Raw genomic sequence first — 22481 nt, 5'->3', positions numbered from 1 at the left:
GAAAAAAAAACAGAAATTTGGCGAAAATTTTGAAAATTTTGCAATTTTTAAACTTTTAGTTTTTATGCCCTTAAATTAGGGAGTCATATCATACAAAATAGTTAATAAATAGCATGACCCACATGTCTGCTTTACATTACCACAATTTTGGAAACATAATTTTTTTTGTTAGGAAGTTTTAAGGGTTAAAAGTTGATTAGCGATTTCTAATTTTTACAACAAAATTTCCAAAACCATTTTGTTTAGGGACCACCTCACACTTGAAGTGATTTTGAGGGGCGTATATGACAGAAAAAGACCAAAATTGACACCATTCTAAAAACTGCACCCCTCAAGGTACTCAAAACCACATTCAAGAAGCTTGTTAACAATTCAGGTGCTTCATAGGAATTTTTGGAATATTTAAAAAAAAATTGAACATTTATCTTTTTTTCCCAAAATTTTTATTTCAGATCCAATTTGTTTTATTTTACCAAGGGTAACAGGAGAAATTGGACCACAAAAGTCGTTGTGCAATTTGTCCTGAGTACGCTGATACCCCATATGTGGGGGTAAACCACTGTTTGGGCGCATGGCACAGCTCGGAAGGGAAGAAGCGCTGTTTGACTTTTCAATGCAAAATTGGCTGGAATTGAGATCGGACACAATGTCGCGTTTGGAGAGCCCCTGATGTGCCTAAACAGTGGAAACCACCCACAAGTGACACCATTTTGGAAAGTAGACCCCTAGGGAACTAATCTAGACATGTGGTGAGCACTTTGAACCCCCAAGTGCTTCACAGAAGTTTATAATGCAGAGCCATAAAAAAATCATATTTTTTTTCACAAAAATGAGCTTTTCGCCCCAAAATTTTTATTTTCCCAAGGGTAACAGGACAAATTGGACCCCAAAAGTTGTTGATCAAAATGTCTTGAGTACGCTGATACCCCATATATGGGGGTAAACCACTGTTTGGAAGCATGGCAGAGCGCAGAATGGAAGGAGCACCGTTTGACCTTTCAATGCAAAATTGGCTGGAATTGAGATCGGAACCCATGTTGCGTTTGGAGAGCCCCTGATGTGCCTAAACAGTGGAAAACCGCACAAGTGACCCCATTGTGGAAAGAAGACCCCCTAAGGAACCTATCTAGGTATGTGGTGAGCACTTTTAACCCCCAATTGTTTCACTAAAGTTTAGAATGTAGAGCCGTGAAAATTAAAAATCATTTTTTTTCCACAAAATGATCTTTTAGCCAGCAATTTTTTATTTTCCCAAGGGTAACAGGAGAAGTTGGACCCCAAAAGTTGTTCTCCAATTTGTCCTGAGTACGCTGATACCCCATGTGTTGGGGGGGACCACCGTTTGGGCGCATGGCAGAGTTCGGAAGGGAAGGAGCGCTGTTTTGGAATGCAGACTTTGATGGAATGGTCTGCGGGCGTCACTGTGTTTGCAGAGCCCCTGATGTACCTAAACAGTAGAAACCCCCACAAGTGACCCCATATTGGAAACTAAACCCCCCAAAGATCTTATCTAGATGTGTTGTCAGAACTTTGAACCCCCAAGTGTTTCGCTAAAGTTTATAATGCAGAGCTGGGAAAATAAAAAATACATTTTTTTAGCCCTCAAATTTTTATTTTCACAAGGGTAACAGGAGAAATTGGACTCCAAAAGTTGTTGTCCAATTTGTCCTCAGTACGCGGATACCCCATATGTGGGGGGAACCACTGTTTGAGCGCACGGCAGAGCTCGGAAGGGAAGGAGCGCCATTTTACTTTTTTAACGCAGAATTGGCTGGAATTGAGATCGGACACCATGTCGCGTTTGGAGAGCCCCTGATATGCCTAAACAGTGGAAACCCCCCAATTTTAACTCCAACCCTAACCCCAACGCATCCCTAAGCCTAATCCCAAACATAACCCTAACCCCACCCCTAACCCTAATCCCAACCATAACCCTGACCACACCCCTAACCCCAACACACCCCTAACCCTAATACCAGCCCTAATCTCAACCCTAACCATAACCCTAACCACACCCCTAACCCTGATACACCCCTAACCCTAATCCCAACTCTAACCCCACCGTAAACATAATCCAAACCCTAACTTTAGCCCCAACCCTAACCCTAACCCTAATGGAAAAATGGAAATAAATACATTTTTTAAACTTTATTATTTTTCCCTAACTAAGGGGGTGATAAAGGGGGGTTTGATTTACTCTTTATAGCGGGGTTTTTATCGGATTTTTATGATTGGCAGCTGTCACACGGTAAGAGACGCTTTTTATTGCAAAAAATATTTTTTTGCATCACCACATTTTGAGAGCTATAATTTATCCATATTTTGGCCCACAGAGTCATGTGAGGTCTTGTCCTTTGCGGGACAAGTTGACGTTTTTATTGGTAACATTTTCGGGCACCTGACAATTTTTGATCGCATTTTATTCTGATTTTTGGGAGGCAGAATGACCAAAAACCAGCAATTTCTGAATTTCTTTTAGGGGGGCATTTATACTGTTCCACATTTGGTAAAATTGATACAGCAGCTTTATTCTTCGGGTCAGTACGATTACAGTGATACCTCATTTATATTTTTTTATGTTTTGGCGCTTTTACACAGTAAAAACTATTTTTTATAAAAAATAATTATTTTTGCATCGCTTTATTCTGAGACCTATAACTTTTTTATTTTTCTGCTGATGATGATGTATGGCGGCTTTTTTTTTGTGGGACAAGGTGACGTTTTCAGAGATATCATGTCTATTTATATCCGTCTTTTCGATCACATTTTATTGCATTTTTTGTTCGGCAGTATGATGATAAAGCATTGTTTTTTACCTCGTTTTTTTTTTTTTTTTGCGGTGTTCACTGAAGGGGTTAACTATAGTTAGGGATAGTTTTATAGAGTGGGTCGTTATGGATGCGGTGATACCAAATATGTGTACTTTTATTGTTTGTTTTTTTATTTCCATAAATAAATGGATTTATTGGAAAATATTTATTTTATTTTTTTTTTCTTTATTGGGGATTTTTTTTATTTTATACATTCTATTTTTTTTTTTACTTTATAACATTGTCCCAGGGTGGGCCTTCACTATGTTACATCAGATTGCTGATCTGACACTTTGCATAGCACTGTTAGCGATCTGACAGGCAGTGCAGGGGCTGAGAGCAGGCGCTGGCAAGCCACCTCAGTGAAGGACCCGGAAGGAGCCCCGTGGCCATTTTGGATCCGGGGACTCCTTCCAGAACACCGGAACAATGCGATTGCATCGTGTTGTTCCGGTGGGAGAGCGGAGGGAGCCCCCGTCCCTGCGCGATGCCCCTCCATGTCGCTGTCACTACTGACAGCGGCATCAGAGGGGTTAAATGCCCACGATCGGGCTGTCACATACAGCTGACACCCGCATGCGATCGCAGCGGTGCTCACTGTGAGACCGTGCGAACGTGCCGCCGTACTAGTACTGTGGTTGGCGGGAACTCAGTTCTCGCAGAGCAGTACTAGTACGGCGCATGTCAGGAAGGGGTTAAAAGTTATGTTTTAATACCTTTTCCATTGCCGCGGATGCTGGATTTTTTTCTCTCTTGACGTAGGAAGAGAGAGCCTGATTCCAGCAATGTGTAACTTACTCAGCTGCTTGCTGTAGATTCAATACAATCAGTGTTTTGCCATCATTAGAGTATCAATGCAGGAGTAGGTGTCACCTGCAAAACAGTCCAGCTAATCAGTGTAGCCCCACCCCCTGAGTGACAGCTTGCTGACAATGTATACAGGAAGCTGCTAATCTGGGGTGTGGGCTGGGTAATACACAGATCATCATTCTGAGCACTGCTACATCTATAGTAGAGAAAACAGGGATTCTATTAAAACTGCACTGAGCAAGCCAGTAAGTGACACATCTCTGGAATCAGGCTCTCTGCCCCTACATTATTCTGCTCTCAGATTACATGACACAAACCTGCTGAGCGATTCCCTTTAAGGCCCCTATACACATTTGATAGCTGTTGGCCAACAGCTCTCTCCTGAGTCATCAATATACTGGAATTTTTGGCTCAGATCAGTGCTCCTGTGCCCTCCGAAATCCACTGCAGACACCTCTAGCAGCAGCTAATCTTGTGTCAAACAAATGGATTATATGTCGAAATATTGAGATTCTGTAAGCCTCCATACACATTAGATGGGTGCTGACACTTCAAAAATAGGCAAGTTCAGTCAACTTTGATCTAATGTGAATGGGGACTTTGAGTGTAAGCAGTGAAGGGACCAACTCTTTGGTTGAAGATCCGAAGTTTAAAACCTTATCAATCAAATATGAACAGCCTACTTTAAGAAAAGACCATCAATATTTATTAAAAATTAACTCTATTAGTAATACAGGGTTTTGTGCACATTTGCATGTGTTATTTAGAAGGTAAACGTTGCTACCTGCATGGCTCTCAGCTCTTCGACAGCGCTGTCAATGTCACATAAAAGGACCAGCGTTTGCCGCTTATCTTCTAATAACTGTTTGTGAGTTTTCAGTAAGTGGAGCAATGCATTCCAGCCCCTTGATAACTCTTGTTGTCTGCATGATAGAGAGGGAGGAGAAGAATATTAGTTTTAAAGCAAATCTGTCACATTGATAAAAATAGTCCAATCCGCAACATGTTCTATGGCAGGAGGAGCGGAGCACATTGATGTATGGTTTTCTTAGAAAAGCTCCAGTATACCTTGTCATTTACTTAATTTAATTTCTGCTCATGGGTTAGGAATCCAGGAGGCGGTCCTACACAATGATTGACAGCTATTTCTGTACAGGTGTACACATAGAGATAGCGTTTATAACTAAGCAGGACCTCCCACTGGACTCCTTCCCCAAATTAGGAGAGATTGAATTAATAAATGACACTATAACTTTTCTAATAAGTCTATCTTCTATGTTAATTTGTTATATAATTTTGACGCAAGCAAAAGCATTAGGCAGCCAGGTGGTGGTATTGCTAAATAAAAATACTATTTTAGCTACTACGTTATATAATAAACCCCTTAGTGACGGAGCCTATTTGGTACTTAATGACCGAGCCACCAATTTTTACAATTCTGACCACTGTCACTTTATGGGGTTATAGCTCTGGAACGCTTCAACTCATCCCACTGATTCTGAGAATGACATATTGTACTTCATGTTAGTGGTAAAATTTGTTCGATATAACTTGCGTTTATTTATGTTAAAAAAAAAATGGAAATTTGGCAAAAATTTAGAAAATTTGGCAATTTTCAAACTTTTAATTTTTGTACACTTAAATCAGAGAGTGGTGTGACAAAAATAGTTAATAAATAACATTTCCCACATGTCAACTCTACATCAGCACAATTTTGGAAACATATTTTTTTAGGACGTTATAAGGGTTAAAAGCTGACCAGAGATTTCTCATTTTTCCAACAAAATTTACAAAACAGAAAATACCCAAAAGTGACACCATTCTAAAAACTCCACCCCTCAAGGTGTGCAAAACCACATTAAAGAAGTTTATTAACCCTACAGGTGCTTCACGAAAACTAAAGCAATGTAGAAGGGAAAAATTAACATTTGACTTTTTTCACCAAAAATGTATCGTGGAATTATTTTTATTTTCACAAGCCTATCGGAGAAAATGGACCGCAAAATTTGGTGTGCAGTTTCTCCTGAGTATGCCAATACTCATGTGGGGGAAAGCAACTGATTGGGTACATGGAAGGTTTCAGAAGGGAGGGAGCAACATTTGACTTTTTGAATGCAAAATTGGCTGGACTCAATGGTGGCACCATGTCGCATTTGGAGACCCCCTGATGTACCTAAACAGTGGACCCCCCCCAATGCTAACTCCAACCCTAACCCCACACTCCTAACCCTAATCCCAACCCTAGCCATTACCCTAACCACAACCCTAACCCCAACACACCCCTATCCCTAATCCCAACCCTAACCACAAACCTAACTTTAACACACCCCAAACCCTAATCCCAGCCCTATCCGTAATCCCAATCCTAACCACAACCCTAAATTTAGCTCAACCCTAACTTTATCCAAACCCTAACCCTAGCCCCAACCCTAAATTTAACCCAACTCTAACCCTAATTGAAAAATGGAAATAAATACCGTATTTTTCGAACTATAAGACGCACCGGACTATAAGACGAACCCAGGTTTTAAAGGTGAAAAATAGGGAATAAATATTTGAAGCAAAAAAAGTGGTAAAAAAGTTAATAACATGAATAACATACTACATACCACATAATATATGGGGTGTTATTATATAGAATAGTATGTTATTATGTTGGAAGCTACGGGTAAAAGATGGTGCTGCGGGACCAGTTTGGTGTCTGTAAAGTACCATGTGACATCGCTAGAGGGTGAGTATAAGAATGGGGGCGCAAGGCATATATTTAAAGCATCACTCCAGCACTAAAAAATAACACTGGAGTGCAGCTTTAAGAGCCCATGGGAGAACTATAACTCCCGGCATGTCCTGCAGATCCTATGGCATGCTGGGAGTTATAGTTCACCACAGGAGTGGCAGAGTGCATTTTTATGTGTTGTAATATCCGTACTAAACATTTAATTAACTTGTGCAGGCTGTGCTCACATTAGTGCAGGTCCTGCAGCCAGCCAGCCACATTAGAAAACCAAAAGTATCCCTCTCTATAGCTTACAGGACCAGTGATGAGGTAATGAAGGGCTGGAGCATCACATGACCACACAGAGCCCACCCTCTTATTACCTCACCACTGGTCTTGTAAGAGGTAGCTGCATTGTTTCTAGTGCGGTGTCTGCAGGAACTGTGGTGACATAATGAAGAGGGAGAGCTCTGTGCTGTCATGTGATGCATCACTTCATTACCTCTCCACAGGTTCTATACTGGAGCACTCAGCATCAGCACAGCCCGCGCTGTGCTGTCTGGTATGCGACTGCGGCCATCCCTCCTGTGGCACCCTGCTCCTGCTGACAGGTGTGCAGGGAAGCGGCTAATGAATATTCCTTCACTTTAAGCTTCGGGACCACGTGGTTTCCCCAGCGCCAGATTCCTGCAGTGGCAACATTTTCCTGCCTCCTGCGAGTGCGATCCCACTCCGCCGCTGCCCCTCCCCACGTTACATTCGAACCATAAGTCACACCCCACACTTTCCTCCCAAATTTGGAGGAAAAAAAGTGCTTCTTATGGTCTGAAAAATATGGTAGATTTTTTAATTGTATTATTTTTCCCTAACTAAGGGGGTGATAAAGGGGAGTTTTATTTACTATTTTTTTTTATATTGATCACTGCGATAGGGTCTATCATAGTGATCAAAATGAACCAATAGGAAAATTTTCCTATTGTTGCCGGGTGCCAGCCGGCAGATCTCAGTGGGTGCACTGTGCATGCGCCCGCCATTTTCTTCCCAGAAGAAGATGCCGGCAGCCTGAGGGACTTCATGGGAGGTGCAGGGGCACTGTAGGTATCGGAAGAGCGATCGGGGAACCCTACTTCCCATTTCTCTCTCCTCTGATGTGGGTTCACATCAGAGGAGAGAGAAATTGAATGGGAAATCAGACTATTTTTTTGTGGTCGCCGTTATTCCGTACGCAACACTGGGTCGGTAAAAACCGACCTGAATCATGTTCTCTGGGGTCTCGGCTACCCCAGGTTCTGACTCTGGGGGGCACTATACACTTACTTCTCAGCTGTGTTAAAAAGCAACGATGAGGCATAAGTACCCTTAACTGCTGTCATTAAAAGGCATATCGGCGATCGTTAAGGTGTTAAAGAATCACTGCTCCCATCAAAGTTTTTATCCTCTTAATATATTGCAGTCGTCATATTATATGGCACTGTGTACTTACAATTGCTCATTTTGCCTTTATACCCAGCTAATTCTTCCCTTTTCTCTGGTCTATATAGAAACAGGAAGTCTCTTGTCCCTGAATTCATCATTCCTCTCTGCAACCCCTGACCCAGCTGCTCCCTCTTCCTATCTGCCAGGGACTTTTGCTGTGATTCATGATTCATACAGGGAAAATTAATTCCTGTTTCTACATAGAGCTTAGAAGCATTTAGCTAATCAGTTTTAATGTACTTAATATCATAAATTTTATGAAAAAGAGGATAATTAGCTGGGTAGAAAGGCAAAATTAGCAATTGTAAGTACATAGTGCTATATTATATGATGACTGCAATATATCAGGCGGATAAAAATGTTGATGGAAATGCTTCTTTAAAGCAACAAAAACATATTACAATTTGTTGATTTGGGATCAGATACCTCAGATTTTGTTTTTGACTTTAGGAAAATAAAAACTTTGGATGATAGACATTTTAAAATGCCTCTTATGTTGTCTTTGTTTCTATTCATTGTCCTATTTACAAGGCATTATTTTACAAAGGCAACCATTTTTAGACCCTCAAATCATGACAAATGCAATGTAGATAATTTTAGAAGATAAACATAAGATATCGACTTTCAATTTCTGATATTTTAACACGTTTAATAAATCTTGCGTTCTTGTCTTTTTTATTTCTTTTATGACTATATGCTATCCAAGAAGTATTGTTTCTCCTTGCGGCGATTGACATGCTAAGCATGCCGAGGTGAGGAGACAAAGCCGCAGTATCCCGAAACACAGTGTCGGCATATTGAGATTCTGGTTTGGCTATTATCCTAAGTCATGTGACAAGGCTCGTTAAAGGGTCGACATTGACTTGTAGGATTGCTACCTTCCAATAGGTGGCACTAGAGTTCTAGTGCTCTTCCTCTCTGAAGAGACAATTTGCATAATATGCCTATATGCTGTATTTTATGTGAAACAAAGATGATATGTGTCTATTAATGTAATAGATATCCCCATATGTTTTAGGATTATATGTTTTTGCATAAGAAAGTTTTCCAAGTTTACCAAAGAAACAAACTTACTTTGCTATTATTACTGCCTTGTTATGGTAATTCTCTTTCTCTAAAGCGGCACATATCTCAGCAAGTGACCTGAACCGCTGTTCACGAGGTAGAACGTCTGCCTCAATCGCCTCCAGCTTCTTAGTAGCAGCTTCCACTTGGGTGATATTGTTGGGCTTGAAATCCTGTCTCTCGATGACTTCTCTCATTTCATGCAGGTAGGACTCTCTCAGAAAAGCTTTCTTTTGGAACATCTGTGCCAATTGCTCCAGCCGTTCGAGTCTGAGCAGCTCTTTCTGAAGAGCCTTTTCGCGTTCATATTCTGCTTTTTCCAAGACTTTCCAATACTTCTCTATATCGCTCAAGGACCTCCCGTCAGGTGGAAAATAAGGGCGCAGGTTGTTGGCTTGTAGTTTGGTACGGATGTTGAAAAAATGTGCCTCAATCAAGCCTTTCTCTTGGTACTTTGCAGGTTTCTCTACTGTGCGATAGGTTTTAAAGTTGGCCAATAGCTGCAACATACCATCGATGGCATTGGGAAAATGACGATCATTCATCTCCAAGACTTTTTGCTGGATCCACCTTAGAAGGTCAGTTACCATAGTTTCATATTGGCTTTTAAGATTCTCAAGTTCAAGAACCAGGGACATAATCTGGAAAATAAAACACTTAAATATAAAACTCTGCCTAAAAAGTAGCCTCAATTCCATTACAGTGGAAATATTTAATATTGTGGAAAATTAAAAACAAAAAATATATCTTTTGAAGATCTGACCAACAATTCAAAGTTACGAAATACCAAATCCAAAATGTATCAGATAGACAATGTTGTGTGCAGGTCTACAACATGAATGCAGGATTGAGACTATTATGACCAATATGATATGATGTTTTACCGATCCAGATGTGTCCAGATATTGTTCTTTGACTATTTTAAAAGGAAATGGATTTAAAGCAGAATAATTATATTATAACATATCCTGCCCCAATGTCAATCTCAAGTCTCATGTGCTTACTCATCACCAACAATAGCGTCAATTACACGGGAAAAAATTACAATTTAGGATGTTAGAATGATCATTACAGTTTGGATTTCTGGAGTGGAAACCAGAGAGTTGACTGCTATAAAGATCAAGAATAATGTAGAAACAAAATCAGAGTATAATTAGTTAGATTAAAAAAATTAAAATATGCTTAATAACGGATACTTGCCAACATTCTGATATATGAAAAAAGTATCTTCCATGATGCAAAAGCTTGGTAAGCGGCTATGGATACGTCTTCTATCATACTGATTTTTTACATAATTTTTATTTAAACGGAACCTGTCACCCCCAAAATCGAAGATGAGCTAAGCCCACCAGCATCAGGGGCTTATCTACAGCATTCTATTGTACCAGTGGAACACCGTCGCACCACACACACACACACACTGTATACGCCCTACGCACCACACACACACACACACTGTATGCCGCCTCTTGCACGGTACCACCAGCGGAACACCATCGCGAACACGCCGCCTCCGCCACCGGGATCAGCTGAATGATTCACTGACCACTGCCATCTTTGTACAGGAGGAGCGCATGCGCAGTGTTAATGTGACCGCCGCTATCTGTCTGCACAAAGATGCGTGCAGGTGCAATGAATCATTCGGCTGATCCCGGCGGCAGATGCGCGACATGTCTACAGGCAGAGGAAGCTGGTCACATTAAAGGGGTTTTCCCACGAACGAAACTTCATTTTAAAATTGCTTGTGTCTGACATTGTACAGAGCATACCACATCTCCTGGGCAAGGGAGATAGCAAAAGACAATACTGACATTACAGCAGGGGATCACAGTGGATTCATTTTGTCAGGTAAAATATTTCACTGACGGTTTTTAAACAATATTTTACCTCACAAAATGTATCCTCTGCTATCAAAGTGTGCAGGAGTGAGAGAGACAGAGCACAGCGGGGAGACAGCTCAAACAGGACAGCACATGAGGGGAGAACACAGCACTGGAAGGAGAGAGACAGCAGACAAGGGGGATTGCACATGGGGTAGACAGGTCAAAGAAGAGAGCACAGACGGGAGAAGTCAAGTCATGGGGAAAGAGAGAGTGGATAGGTGGGTGAGCACATGGGGGAGAGATTCTCAACGCTGCAAAGCCTGCCCCCATCGTGACATTACCACCCTTCATCTAGTATAAATAAGAGCACTGACAGTGCTTCCTCCGCTGGCCACAGCGATTAATCAGCTATGTAGTCCAGTCATGATGCTCATTTTCACCTGGTGATATCAGCCCAAGTTGCAGAGAAAAGTGGATAGGAAAACAAACAAGCTGCATTTAAATATTGAAAAGTGACCCTAAATGAGTTTTATGACCTTTCAGTGGTACAATGTGTATTATAAATAAATGAATGAAAAAAAAAAAAGAATACAACGCTACCAGTCTGAATCGCAAAAATATAAAAACGTGTACAATATATAAAAGTGATTAGTAGTAACAAACTTTGAAGTGCAGTTTAGTGATCTTTTGCAGTCATAAAAAATGTAATAACAAAGGGGAAAAAGTGACACATATTTCCTCAGATATTGCAATTGCAAAAACAAACAAATGAACGTGAAACTAACAAAGAAAACTACCGGTAACAAATTAAAAAGTGCTTGGTTTTGAAAGAAATAAATTGCTTGGTCTACAACTAATTAAGAGTCTTCTGGAGACTTTATGTACTTATACTAAAGCATCTATACGTGAGACACAAGCATACATTGTAAAGATGCATTTATTCACAATGAGATTTTCTATATATACAATTCACATGCATCCATTTATACCACACAACATAAAATCTTATAGCTGAGATTTAAAAATGTTTAAATATTTTAATATTGTGTTTTTTTTATCTTTAAAGCTAATCCTGGAAAAGTACAAAGTCTATATAATGTGGACTTTACATTTTAGACACTGAGGCTGTGTCCGCTGTGCCTGGAGTTTCCATCTACTGTATGTCTTTCATAGATTAGTTACCCACCTCTAGGGTAAGAGTGGGCAGAGCCTGGCCATGGATCGTGACGCCGGCATTGATGTTCTGCCATCTCAGCCAGGTGCTGCTGAACGATCCTAATAAGTGCATCTGCTTTTGGAAAAGAAGAGGGAGGTATGGATGCTTCTCCAGCAGCCGGTCTAGTTCCTCTAATTAACCAGGTCACAGGGCAACCCTATAACCTATGGGAGTGTCATTATTCCCACCTTTTAAAGGAACAATTATAAGAATTTTCTTTCTATTGGTAATTATTTTTTATATCTTATCTAAATGTTTATTCTTGCAATAAGCAACTGTGACTTCATCTAGTTATATGTTATCATGCCTGTACAAGAGACTTTCATTCTATATATTATTCACAGTCACTTTTTCACCAGTCGCAATCCTATTAGAAGAGATTAGGGAAGCTCATTTCACTGAAGGTAAGATTAGGCTGACGTCTATCCGCCGGGAGTTATGCCACTTATTGCAAAAGGGCAAAGCTTATTTTTGGTCTAGAAATATTAGACTTCATTATCTTAGGGTACAACACACAAATAAAAGTGATTACGGGCAATTAAAAGTAAACGATATAAAAAGATAAAGCTTTAATCATAGTGTGGTTTCAGCATGGAACATTACTATTTTTATATGTTTTCCATGACACCTCGCACACATCTTTTGTGACGCTGCATTTGGTGTAGCTTGTATTGGGATGTGTAATGATAAGCAGCTGCCTAAAAAAAAAATGGAGCAACTGCCTGGTTAAATATGGATCAACTCTGATCAAACAGTTTAAAAGGGGCTTAAGAGTTAATTTTTAGAGCTGTGGCACATTGACAAAATCTGCAGCTATGTTACTGTTAAAAAAATAAATTGCATATACAGAAAGGAAAATAAGTACACTGCTGATTTTGCAGGTTTTCCCCCCTACAAAGAATGGAGAGGTCTGTAATTTTTATCGTAGGTACACTTTGTAGAGGAAGTGCCCAATATTGATAGCCAAGCCTGACATTAAGGCTATGTGCACATGTCTGCATTCCTTGCAGAAATTTCCTGAACAAAACCGGACATTTTCTACAAGAAATCCGCAAAATTAATGAACATGCTGCGTTTTTTACCGCGATGCGTTTTTTTTCGTGGAAAAAACGCAACATATGCACAAAAATTGCGGACTGCATTATAAATGATGGGATGCATATGTATGCGTTTTTTAACGTTTTTATAGCGAAAAAACGCAAAACAAAACGCAGAAAATCCTGAACGTGTGCACACAGTCTTATATTTAATATACGGTATACCGCCCTGTAACCCATTTCAACTGTGAGAGACAGAATCTTTAAAAAAAATCCAGAAAATCACATTGTATGATTTTTACATAATTCATTTGCATTTTATTTCCCTGGACTGAATCCTGCCCGGTACACACTGCCTCTGCATATTCTTGTGGTAAGCGCCGCCTGGTTACGGGTATTGTACACTGTGGGGGGTATACTAGTTACCCACAGCGGTAACTTGGTGTTCACATTAGGCTGCTTCCCTATTACTACCTTATATGTGGGATAATGACTCTTGGCAGTGTGTTTGCTGGTGGATACTCACTCTAATTTCAACCATCCTGTTTGTACTTTTTGTACTTTTTGTATATATTTATGCACTATATGTTTAATAAATTACCTTTTGCATCATTCTTTTGCTCCGTTTATACTCCTTTTTTCCAATGATCTATATGGAGTTAGTTTGCCTTTTTGGCTTTGGGCTTTTTCAGCGCTATTTAGTGCTTTGAATTCCCTGTTAATATGTTGCCTAGTTTTTTTTGTTTATACATACATATTGTAGAATACCCAATGCGTTAATATAGGCCACGCAGTAAATAACACAGCCCACGTAGTATATAACACAGCCCACACAGTATATAGCAGCCACGTAGTATATAACACAGCCCACGTAGTATGTAACACTGGCCACGTAATATATAGCACAGCCCACATAGTATCTAACAGTGGCCACGTAGTATATAGCACGCAGTATAGAACACAGCCACGTAGTATATAACACTACCCACGTAGTATATAGGAGCCATGTAGTATATAACGCAGCCCACGCAGTATAGAACACAGCCCACATAGTATCTAACACTGGCCAGGTAGTATATAGCAGCCACGCGGTATCTAAAACAGCCCACGTAGTATTTAGCAGTGTGGGCACCATATCCCTGTTAAAAAAAATAATTAAAATAAAACATAGTTATATACTCTGTTATGAACTGGTGATTCAGAACCACAATGGACCTGGTGGTTACGAGCACAGAAAATGACCTGATAGTTGCTAATCACATAGGGCGAGCTCTGAGACGTGGGAACTCTGCTGACCGCAATCCCTAATCCTATCACACCACACTAGAGGTAGCCGTGGAGCGCTCCTGACCAGACCTAGGCGCCTCGGGCACAGCCTGAGAAACTAGCTAGCCCTGAAGATAGAAAAATAAGCCTACCTTGCCTCAGAGAAATTCCCCAAAGAAAAAGGCAGCCCCCCACATATAATGACTGTGAGCAAAGATGAAAACACAAACACAGAGATGAAATAGATTTTAGCAAAGTGAGGCCCGACTTACTAAATAGACCGAGGATAGGAAAGATAGCTTTGCGGTCAGCACAAAAACCTACAAACAACCACGCAGAGGGCGCAAAAAGACCCTCCGCACCGACTAACGGTACGGAGGTGCTTCCTCTGCGTCCCAGAGCTTCCAGCAAGCAAGAAAAACCAATATAGCAAGCTGGACAGAAAAAATAGCAAACAAAAGTAACACAAGCAGAACTTAGCTTATGCAGGGCAGACAGGCCACAAGAACGATCCAGGAGAGAGCAAGACCAATACTGGAACATTGACTGGAGGCCAGGAACAAAGAACTAGGTGGAGTTAAATAGAGCAGCACCTAACGACTTAACCTCGTCACCTGAGGAAGGAAACTCAGAAGCCGCAGCCCCACTCACATCCACCAAAGGAAGCTCATGGACAGAACCAGCCGAAGTACCACTCATGACCACAGGAGGGAGCTTGACCACAGAATTCACAACAGTGCCCCCCCCTTGAGGAGGGGTCACCGAACTCTCACCAGAGCCCCCAGGCCGACCAGGATGAGCCAAATGAAAGGCACGAACCAGATCGGCAGCATGAACATCAGAGGCAAAGACCCAGGAATTATCTTCCTGACCATAACCCTTCCACTTAACCAGGTACTGGAGTTTCCGTCTCGAAATACGAGAATCCAAAATCTTCTCCACTATATACTCCAACTCCCCCTCAACCAAGACCGGGGCAGGAGGATCAACGGAAGGAACCACAGGTGCCACGTATCTCCGCAACAATGACCTATGGAATACATTATGGATGGAAAAAGAAGCTGGAAGGGTCAAACGAAAAGACACAGGATTAAGAACCTCAGAAATCCTATACGGACCAATGAAACGAGGCTTAAACTTAGGAGAGGAAACTTTCATAGGAATATAACGAGACGACAACCAAACCAAATCCCCAACACGAAGTCGGGGACCCACACAGTGCCTGCGGTTAGCGAAACGTTGAGCCTTCTCCTGGGACAATGTCAAATTGTCCACTACATGAGTCCAAATCTGCTGCAACCTATCCACCACAGTATCCACACCAGGACAGTCCAAAGACTCAACCTGCCCTGAAGAGAAACGAGGATGGAAACCAGAATTGCAGAAAAATGGCGAAACCAAAGTAGCCGAGCTGGCCCGATTATTAAGGGCGAACTCAGCCAAAGGCAAAAAGGACACCCAATCATCCTGATCAGCAGAAACAAAACATCTCAGATATGTTTCCAAGGTCTGATTGGTTCGTTCAGTTTGGCCATTTGTCTGAGGATGGAAAGCCGAGGAAAAAGACAAATCAATGCCCATCCTAGCACAAAAGGCTCGCCAAAACCTCGACACAAACTGGGAACCTCTGTCAGAAACGATGTTCTCCGGAATGCCATGTAAACGAACCACATGCTGGAAAAACAATGGCACCAAATCAGAGGAGGAGGGCAATTTAGACAAGGGTACCAAATGGACCATCTTAGAGAAGCGATAACAAACCACCCAAATGACCGACATCTTTTGAGAGATGGGGAGATCCGAAATAAAATCCATAGAGATATGTGTCCAGGGCCTCTTCGGGACCGGCAAGGGCAAAAGCAACCCACTGGCACGAGAACAGCAGGGCTTAGCCCGAGCACAAATCCCACAGGACTGCACAAACGAACGCACATCCCGCGACAGAGACGGCCACCAAAAGGATCTAGCCACCAAATCTCTGGTACCAAAGATTCCAGGATGACCAGCCAACACCGAACAATGAACCTCAGAGATAACTCTACTCGTCCATGTATCAGGGACAAACAGTTTCTCCGTCGGGCAACGGTCAGGTCTATTAGCCTGAAATTTTTGCAGCACCCGCCGCAAATCAGGGGAGATGGCAGACAAAATTACCCCCTCTTTGAGAATACCCTCCGGCTCAGGCAAGCCCAGAGAGTCGGGCACAAAACCCCTAGACAGGGCATCCGCCTTCACATTTTTAGAGCCCGGAAGGTACGAAACCACAAAGTCAAAGCGGGAGAAAAACAGCGACCAACGAGCCTGTCTAGGATTCAACCGTTTGGCAGACTCGAGATAAGTCAAGTTCTTGTGATCAGTCAAGACCACCACGCGATGCTTAGCTCCTTCAAGCCAATGACGCCACTCCTCGAATGCCCACTTCATGGCCAGCAACTCTCGATTGCCAACATCATAATTACGCTCAGCAGGTGAAAACTTCCTGGAAAAGAAGGCACATGGCTTCATCACCGAGCCATCAGAACTTCTTTGCGACAAAACAGCCCCTGCTCCAATCTCAGAAGCATCAACCTCGACCTGGAATGGGAGCGAAACATCTGGCTTGCACAATACAGGGGCAGAAGAAAAACGACGCTTCAACTCCTCAAAAGCTTCCACAGCAGCAGAAGACCAATTGACCACATCAGCACCCTTCTTGGTTAAATCAGTCAACGGTTTAGCAATACTAGAAAAATTATTGATGAAGCGACGATAAAAATTAGCAAAGCCCAGGAACTTTTGCAGAGACTCTTCAGAGATGTCGGCTGAGTCCAATCATAAATGGCCTGAACTTTAACAGGGTCCATCTCGATAGTAGAAGGGGAAAAAATGAAACCCAAAAATGAAACCTTCTGAACACCAAAGAGACACTTTGACCCCTTCACAAACAAAGAATTCGCACGCAGGACCTGGAACACCATTCTAACCTGCTTCACGTGCGACTCCCAATCATCCGAGAAGACCAAAATATCATCCAAATATACAATCAGGAATTTATCCAGGTACTCTCGGAAGATGTCATGCATAAAGGACTGAAATACAGATGGAGCATTGGAAAGTCCGAATGGCATAACCAGGTACTCAAAATGGCCCTCGGGCGTATTAAATGCTGTTTTCCATTCATAGCCCTGTTTAATACGCACAAGATTATACGCACCACGAAGATCTATCTTGGTGAACCAACTAGCCCCCTTAATCCGAGCAAACAAATCAGACAGCAGCGGCAAGGGGTACTGAAATTTGACTGTGATTTTATTTAGAAGGCGGTAATCAATACAAGGTCTCAACGAACCATCCTTCTTGGCCACAAAAAGAACCCTGCCCCCAATGGCGACGACGACGGGCGAATGTGACCCTTCTCCAAGGATTCCTTTACGTAACTCCGCATAGCGGCGTGCTCAGGTACAGACAAATTAAACAGTCGACCTTTAGGAAACTTACTACCAGGAATCAAATCGATAGCACAATCGCAATCCCTATGCAGCGGTAGGGCACTGGACTTGGGCTCATCAAATACATCCCGGTAATCTGACAAGAACTCTGGGACCTCAGACGGAGTGGATGATGAAATAGACAGAAAAGGAACATCACCATGTACCCCCTGACACCCCCAGCTGGACACAGACATTGATTTCCAATCCAATACTGGGTTATGGACTTGTAGCCATGGCAACCCCAACATGACCACATCATGCAGATTATGCAACACCAAAAAGCGAATATCCTCCTGATGCGCAGGAGCCATGCACATGGTCAGTTGGGTCCAATACTGAGGCTTATTCTTGGCCAAAGGCGTAGCATCAATTCCTCTCAATGGAATAGGATGCTGCAAGGGCTCCAAGAAAAACCCACAGCGCCTAGCAAACTCCAAGTCCATCAAATTCAGGGCAGCGCCTGAATCCACAAATGCCATGACAGAATAGGATGACAAAGAGCAGATCAAAGTAACGGACAAAAGAAATTTCGACTGTACCGTACCAATGGTGGCAGACCTAGCGAAACGCTTAATGCGCTTAGGACAATCGGAGATAGCATGAATGGAATCACCACAGTAAAAACACAGCCCATTCCGACGTCTGTGTTCTTGCCGTTCAGCTCTGGTCAAAGTCCTATTACATTGCATAGGCTCAGGTTTATGCTCAGATAATACCGCCAAATGGTGCACAGTTTTACGCTCACGTAAGCGTCGATCGATCTGAATGGCCAAAGACATCGACTCATTCAGACCAGCAGGCATAGGAAAACTCACCATGACATCCTTAAGGGCTTCAGAGAGACCCTTTCTGAAAATTGCTGCCAGAGCACATTCATTCCATTGAGTGAGCACAGACCACTTCCTAAACTTCTGACAATATATCTCTACCTCATCCTGACCCTGACACAGAGCCAGCAAATTTTTCTCTGCCTGATCCACTGAATTAGGTTCATCATAAAGCAACCCGAGCGCCAGAAAAAACGCATCAATATCACATAATGCAGGATCTCCTGGCGCAAGGGAAAATGCCCAGTCTTGAGGGTCGCCACGTAATAAAGAAATAATGATCTTTACTTGTTGAACTGGGTCACCAGAGGAGCGGGGTTTCAAAGCCAGAAATAGTTTACAATTATTTTTAAAATTCAGAAACTTAGCTCTATCTCCAGAAAATAACTCAGGAATAGGAATTTTAGGTTCTAACATAGGATTCTGAACCATTAAATCTTGAATGTTCTGTACACTTATAGCGAGATTATCCATCAAAGAGGACAGACCTTGAATGTCCATGTCTACACCTGTGTTCTGAACCACCCTGATGTAAAGGGGAAAAGAAAGACAAAACACAGTGCAAAGAAAAAAAAATGGTCTCAGAACTTCTCTTTTCCCTCTATTGAGAAGCATTAGTACTTTGGGCCTCCAGTACTGTTATGAACTGGTGATTCAGAACCACAATGGACCTGGTGGTTACGAGCACAGAAAATGACCTGATAGTTGCTAATCACATAGGGCGAGCTCTGAGACGTGGGAACTCTGCTGACCGCAATCCCTAATCCTATCACACCACACTAGAGGTAGCCATGGAGCGCTCCTGACCAGACCTAGGCGCCTCGGGCACAGCCTGAGAAACTAGCTAGCCCTGAAGATAGAAAAATAAGCCTACCTTGCCTCAGAGAAATTCCCCAAAGGAAAAGGCAGCCCCCCACATATAATGACTGTGAGCAAAGATGAAAACACAAACACAGAGATGAAATAGATTTTAGCAAAGTGAGGCCCGACTTACTAAATAGACCGAGGATAGGAAAGATAGCTTTGCGGTCAGCACAAAAACCTACAAACAACCACGCAGAGGGCGCAAAAAGACCCTCCGCACCGACTAACGGTACGGAGGTGCTTCCTCTGCGTCCCAGAGCTTCCAGCAAGCAAGAAAAACCAATATAGCAAGCTGGACAGAAAAAATAGCAAACAAAAGTAACACAAGCAGAACTTAGCTTATGCAGGGCAGACAGGCCACAATAACGATCCAGGAGAGAGCAAGACCAATACTGGAACATTGACTGGAGGCCAGGAACAAAGAACTAGGTGGAGTTAAATAGAGCAGCACCTAACGACTTAACCTCGTCACCTGAGGAAGGAAACTCAGAAGCCGCAGCCCCACTCACATCCACCAAAGGAAGCTCATGGACAGAACCAGCCGAAGTACCACTCATGACCACAGGAGGGAGCTTGACCACAGAATTCACAACAATACTCACCCGCCGGCGGGATCCAGCGTAGATCCAGTGAACCTCTGGCGATGCGCGTGCGGCTGCCGCCATCTTTCGTTCCCAGGATGCATTGCGAAATTACCCAGATCACTTAGCGGTCTTGCGAGACCGCTAAGTCTTCTGGGTAATTTCGCAATGCATCTCTGGGAACGGAAGCTGGCGGCAGGCGCAAGCTCATTGTCAGACTACGGAAGGTGAGAATAGCAGGTTTTTGTTTTTTTTTAACATTAGATCTTTTTACTATTGATGCTGCAATAGTAAAAACTTGGTCACACAGGGTTAATAGCGGCGGTAACGGAGTGAGTTACCCGCGGCATAACGTGGTCCGTTACCACTGGCATTAACCCTGTGTGAGCGGTGACTGGAGGGGAGTACGGAGCGGGCGCCGGGCACTGACTGCAGGGGAGTAGGGAGGGACTAATTGGACTGTGGCCATCACTGATTGGTCGCGGCAGCCATGACAGGCAGCTGGCGAGACCAATCAGCGACTTGCATTTCTATGACAGACAGAGGCCGCAACCAATGAGTATCCGTGACAGACAGACAGAAAGACAGACAGACGGAAGAGACCCTTAGACAATTATATAGTAGATTCCAAAAATGTTCCAAACCAGCAATAGCAGTTAGCTGTAGGGTGGTAAAAGGGGACACACAATTTCTATAGATTTCAAGAGATGGGTTTTGACTAACTGGCTACCTGGTCTTCACTAGATTGTGACGGTATTAAGTTTTATGTATTTACTATTTGTGTGATAAAAAGTAAAGTTGTATTTTATCCCTATGACCGGTGTTGTGAATTTGGTTCTCCTGCAGGCTATGTCTAAGGCAGTCCCTTGAAATCTGGGAAGTCTGTCCATTAGGGGAATCATACTGTAGATAAGGATACAGTTTGCACTACACTAGGGATTAGACAGTTAATAGAGATGGGATTAGCCCACAGCTTGGGAGGAGTTAGCTGAGGTTTTATAGGAAATGGTTTCCAGGTTACAGCCAGTCAGAGACCATCAGACAGATTGTCTAGTCAGAGTCCAGGACTCAGTCAAGTGCAAGTTCTAGGTGGAGTGGTCACTATAAGTTTCCCAGAAAAATGAGGACACAGCTTTGGTCATATTTGGATGCCGGGACAGTCTTGGACCTAAGGTCCGGAAGAGGTATAGAGAGAGTCATGCCTCTGTCTCCCAGATGAAGAAGATGTCAGCTAATCTGTATGCTGTAGCAATGTGTAAGCGAATTGCACAGTAAGGTCGAACCTGTTAACCCGGACCCAAGGTCTTCTGTGTTGTTTGTAGCCAAAAACTGTGCCATGGACCAAGAGGTAAAGATGGCTCCTGCAGAAAAAGTGAACAAGTAACATACTCCACCACAACTTCACTCAGACATCTGGTTAGAAGAGGGATTTCAGGGCAACCAGAACTTAGTTCTGGCCCACAGCAAACGAAATGTGTGCCCAGGCCCCGCTTCAGACCAACAGGTCGAAGCAGGAATAAGAGGTACAGAGGGCACAGGCAGAGACGTATTTAGACAGTTCAAAATCGGGGCAGCCAGCACAGGTACAGAATAAGAAGCCGATGTCAGGAGCAAAGAGGTCAAAGAGAACTTGTATACAAGCCAGATCGATAGCAGGAAAGTCAATACAAACATGCACTTAGATGAATCACTAGGAACGGACTGCCTCTATGAACCTAAGTTCAGGCACAAAGTGGAAGGTGGAGCTGCTTAATATATCCCCTGCAGGCAGGGGCTAGGCCAGGGAATTTAAACTCTGCAGGACACACAAGGGTTACATTACTGCAGAGTCTGGCTGTGCCTTCCTGTAGCCAGATGGAGATACTCAGCAAGAGGAAGATGCAGCAGTGCTGGGAATGCTGTAAGAGGGAGTTCAGCGTGAAGGCTTGATAGGAGCAGAGCGGTAAGCGCAGCGAGTACAACGGCGCTGAGAGAGCATGCCGATTACCAGCATGACATAAAGGTGTCAGAAAACACTTGACATAGTTGAGTAGATAATATGGTTTTGCTCTCAATGTATTTCGAATTGTACCCACTTCTTCATCAGGAGTGACATGTGGTTGAAGGTTCTCCTGATGAAGTGGGTAAACATCGAAAACGCATTATCTAATCCACGATCTCAAGTGTTCTGACATCTTTATCTGTTGAGACGTCGGCATATCCACTTCTCCGTATCTCTTCACTTCTATGTTGGCGATACCAACCTGCGGAGCAGCAGCTGGACCTTCTATTTTAGAGCCCTTCTAAGGCCATGTTCACACGTTGCGGTTTTTACCTCAGATCTGCAGCGTTTTTGACGCTGCGGATCTGCAGCAGTTTTCCATGCGGTCTACAGTACCATGTAAACCTATGGAAAACCAAATCCGCTGTGCACATGCTGCAGAAAAAAACGCGCGGAAACGCAGCGTTGTTTTTTCCGCAGCATGTCAATTCTTTGTGCGGAACTGCAGCGTTTCTGCACACATTGACTTGCGTTGAGTC

General features: G+C 42.8%; 1 protein-coding gene across 3 annotated transcripts in view; it reads right to left on the bottom strand.

Moving 5' to 3' along the window:
- Nucleotides 1–22481, bottom strand: part of SPTBN5 (spectrin beta, non-erythrocytic 5) — a 436876-nt gene that overhangs the window by 318612 nt on the left and 95783 nt on the right. For all 3 annotated transcript variants that reach the window (XM_069732520.1, XM_069732522.1, XM_069732521.1), the window contains exons 7-8: nucleotides 8887–9518; nucleotides 4405–4543 (exon numbers count right to left, since the gene is read on the bottom strand). In XM_069732520.1, the coding sequence (XP_069588621.1) occupies nucleotides 4405–4543; nucleotides 8887–9518 (771 nt within the window). The remainder of the gene's footprint in view (nucleotides 1–4404; nucleotides 4544–8886; nucleotides 9519–22481) is intronic.

The sequence above is a fragment of the Ranitomeya imitator genome, chromosome 1 (assembly GCF_032444005.1).
Source record: "Ranitomeya imitator isolate aRanImi1 chromosome 1, aRanImi1.pri, whole genome shotgun sequence".
Classification (NCBI taxonomy): Eukaryota; Metazoa; Chordata; class Amphibia; order Anura; family Dendrobatidae; genus Ranitomeya; species Ranitomeya imitator.
Note: the sequence above shows the minus strand (reverse complement) of the source record. Positions and strands in the feature narration are given on the sequence as shown.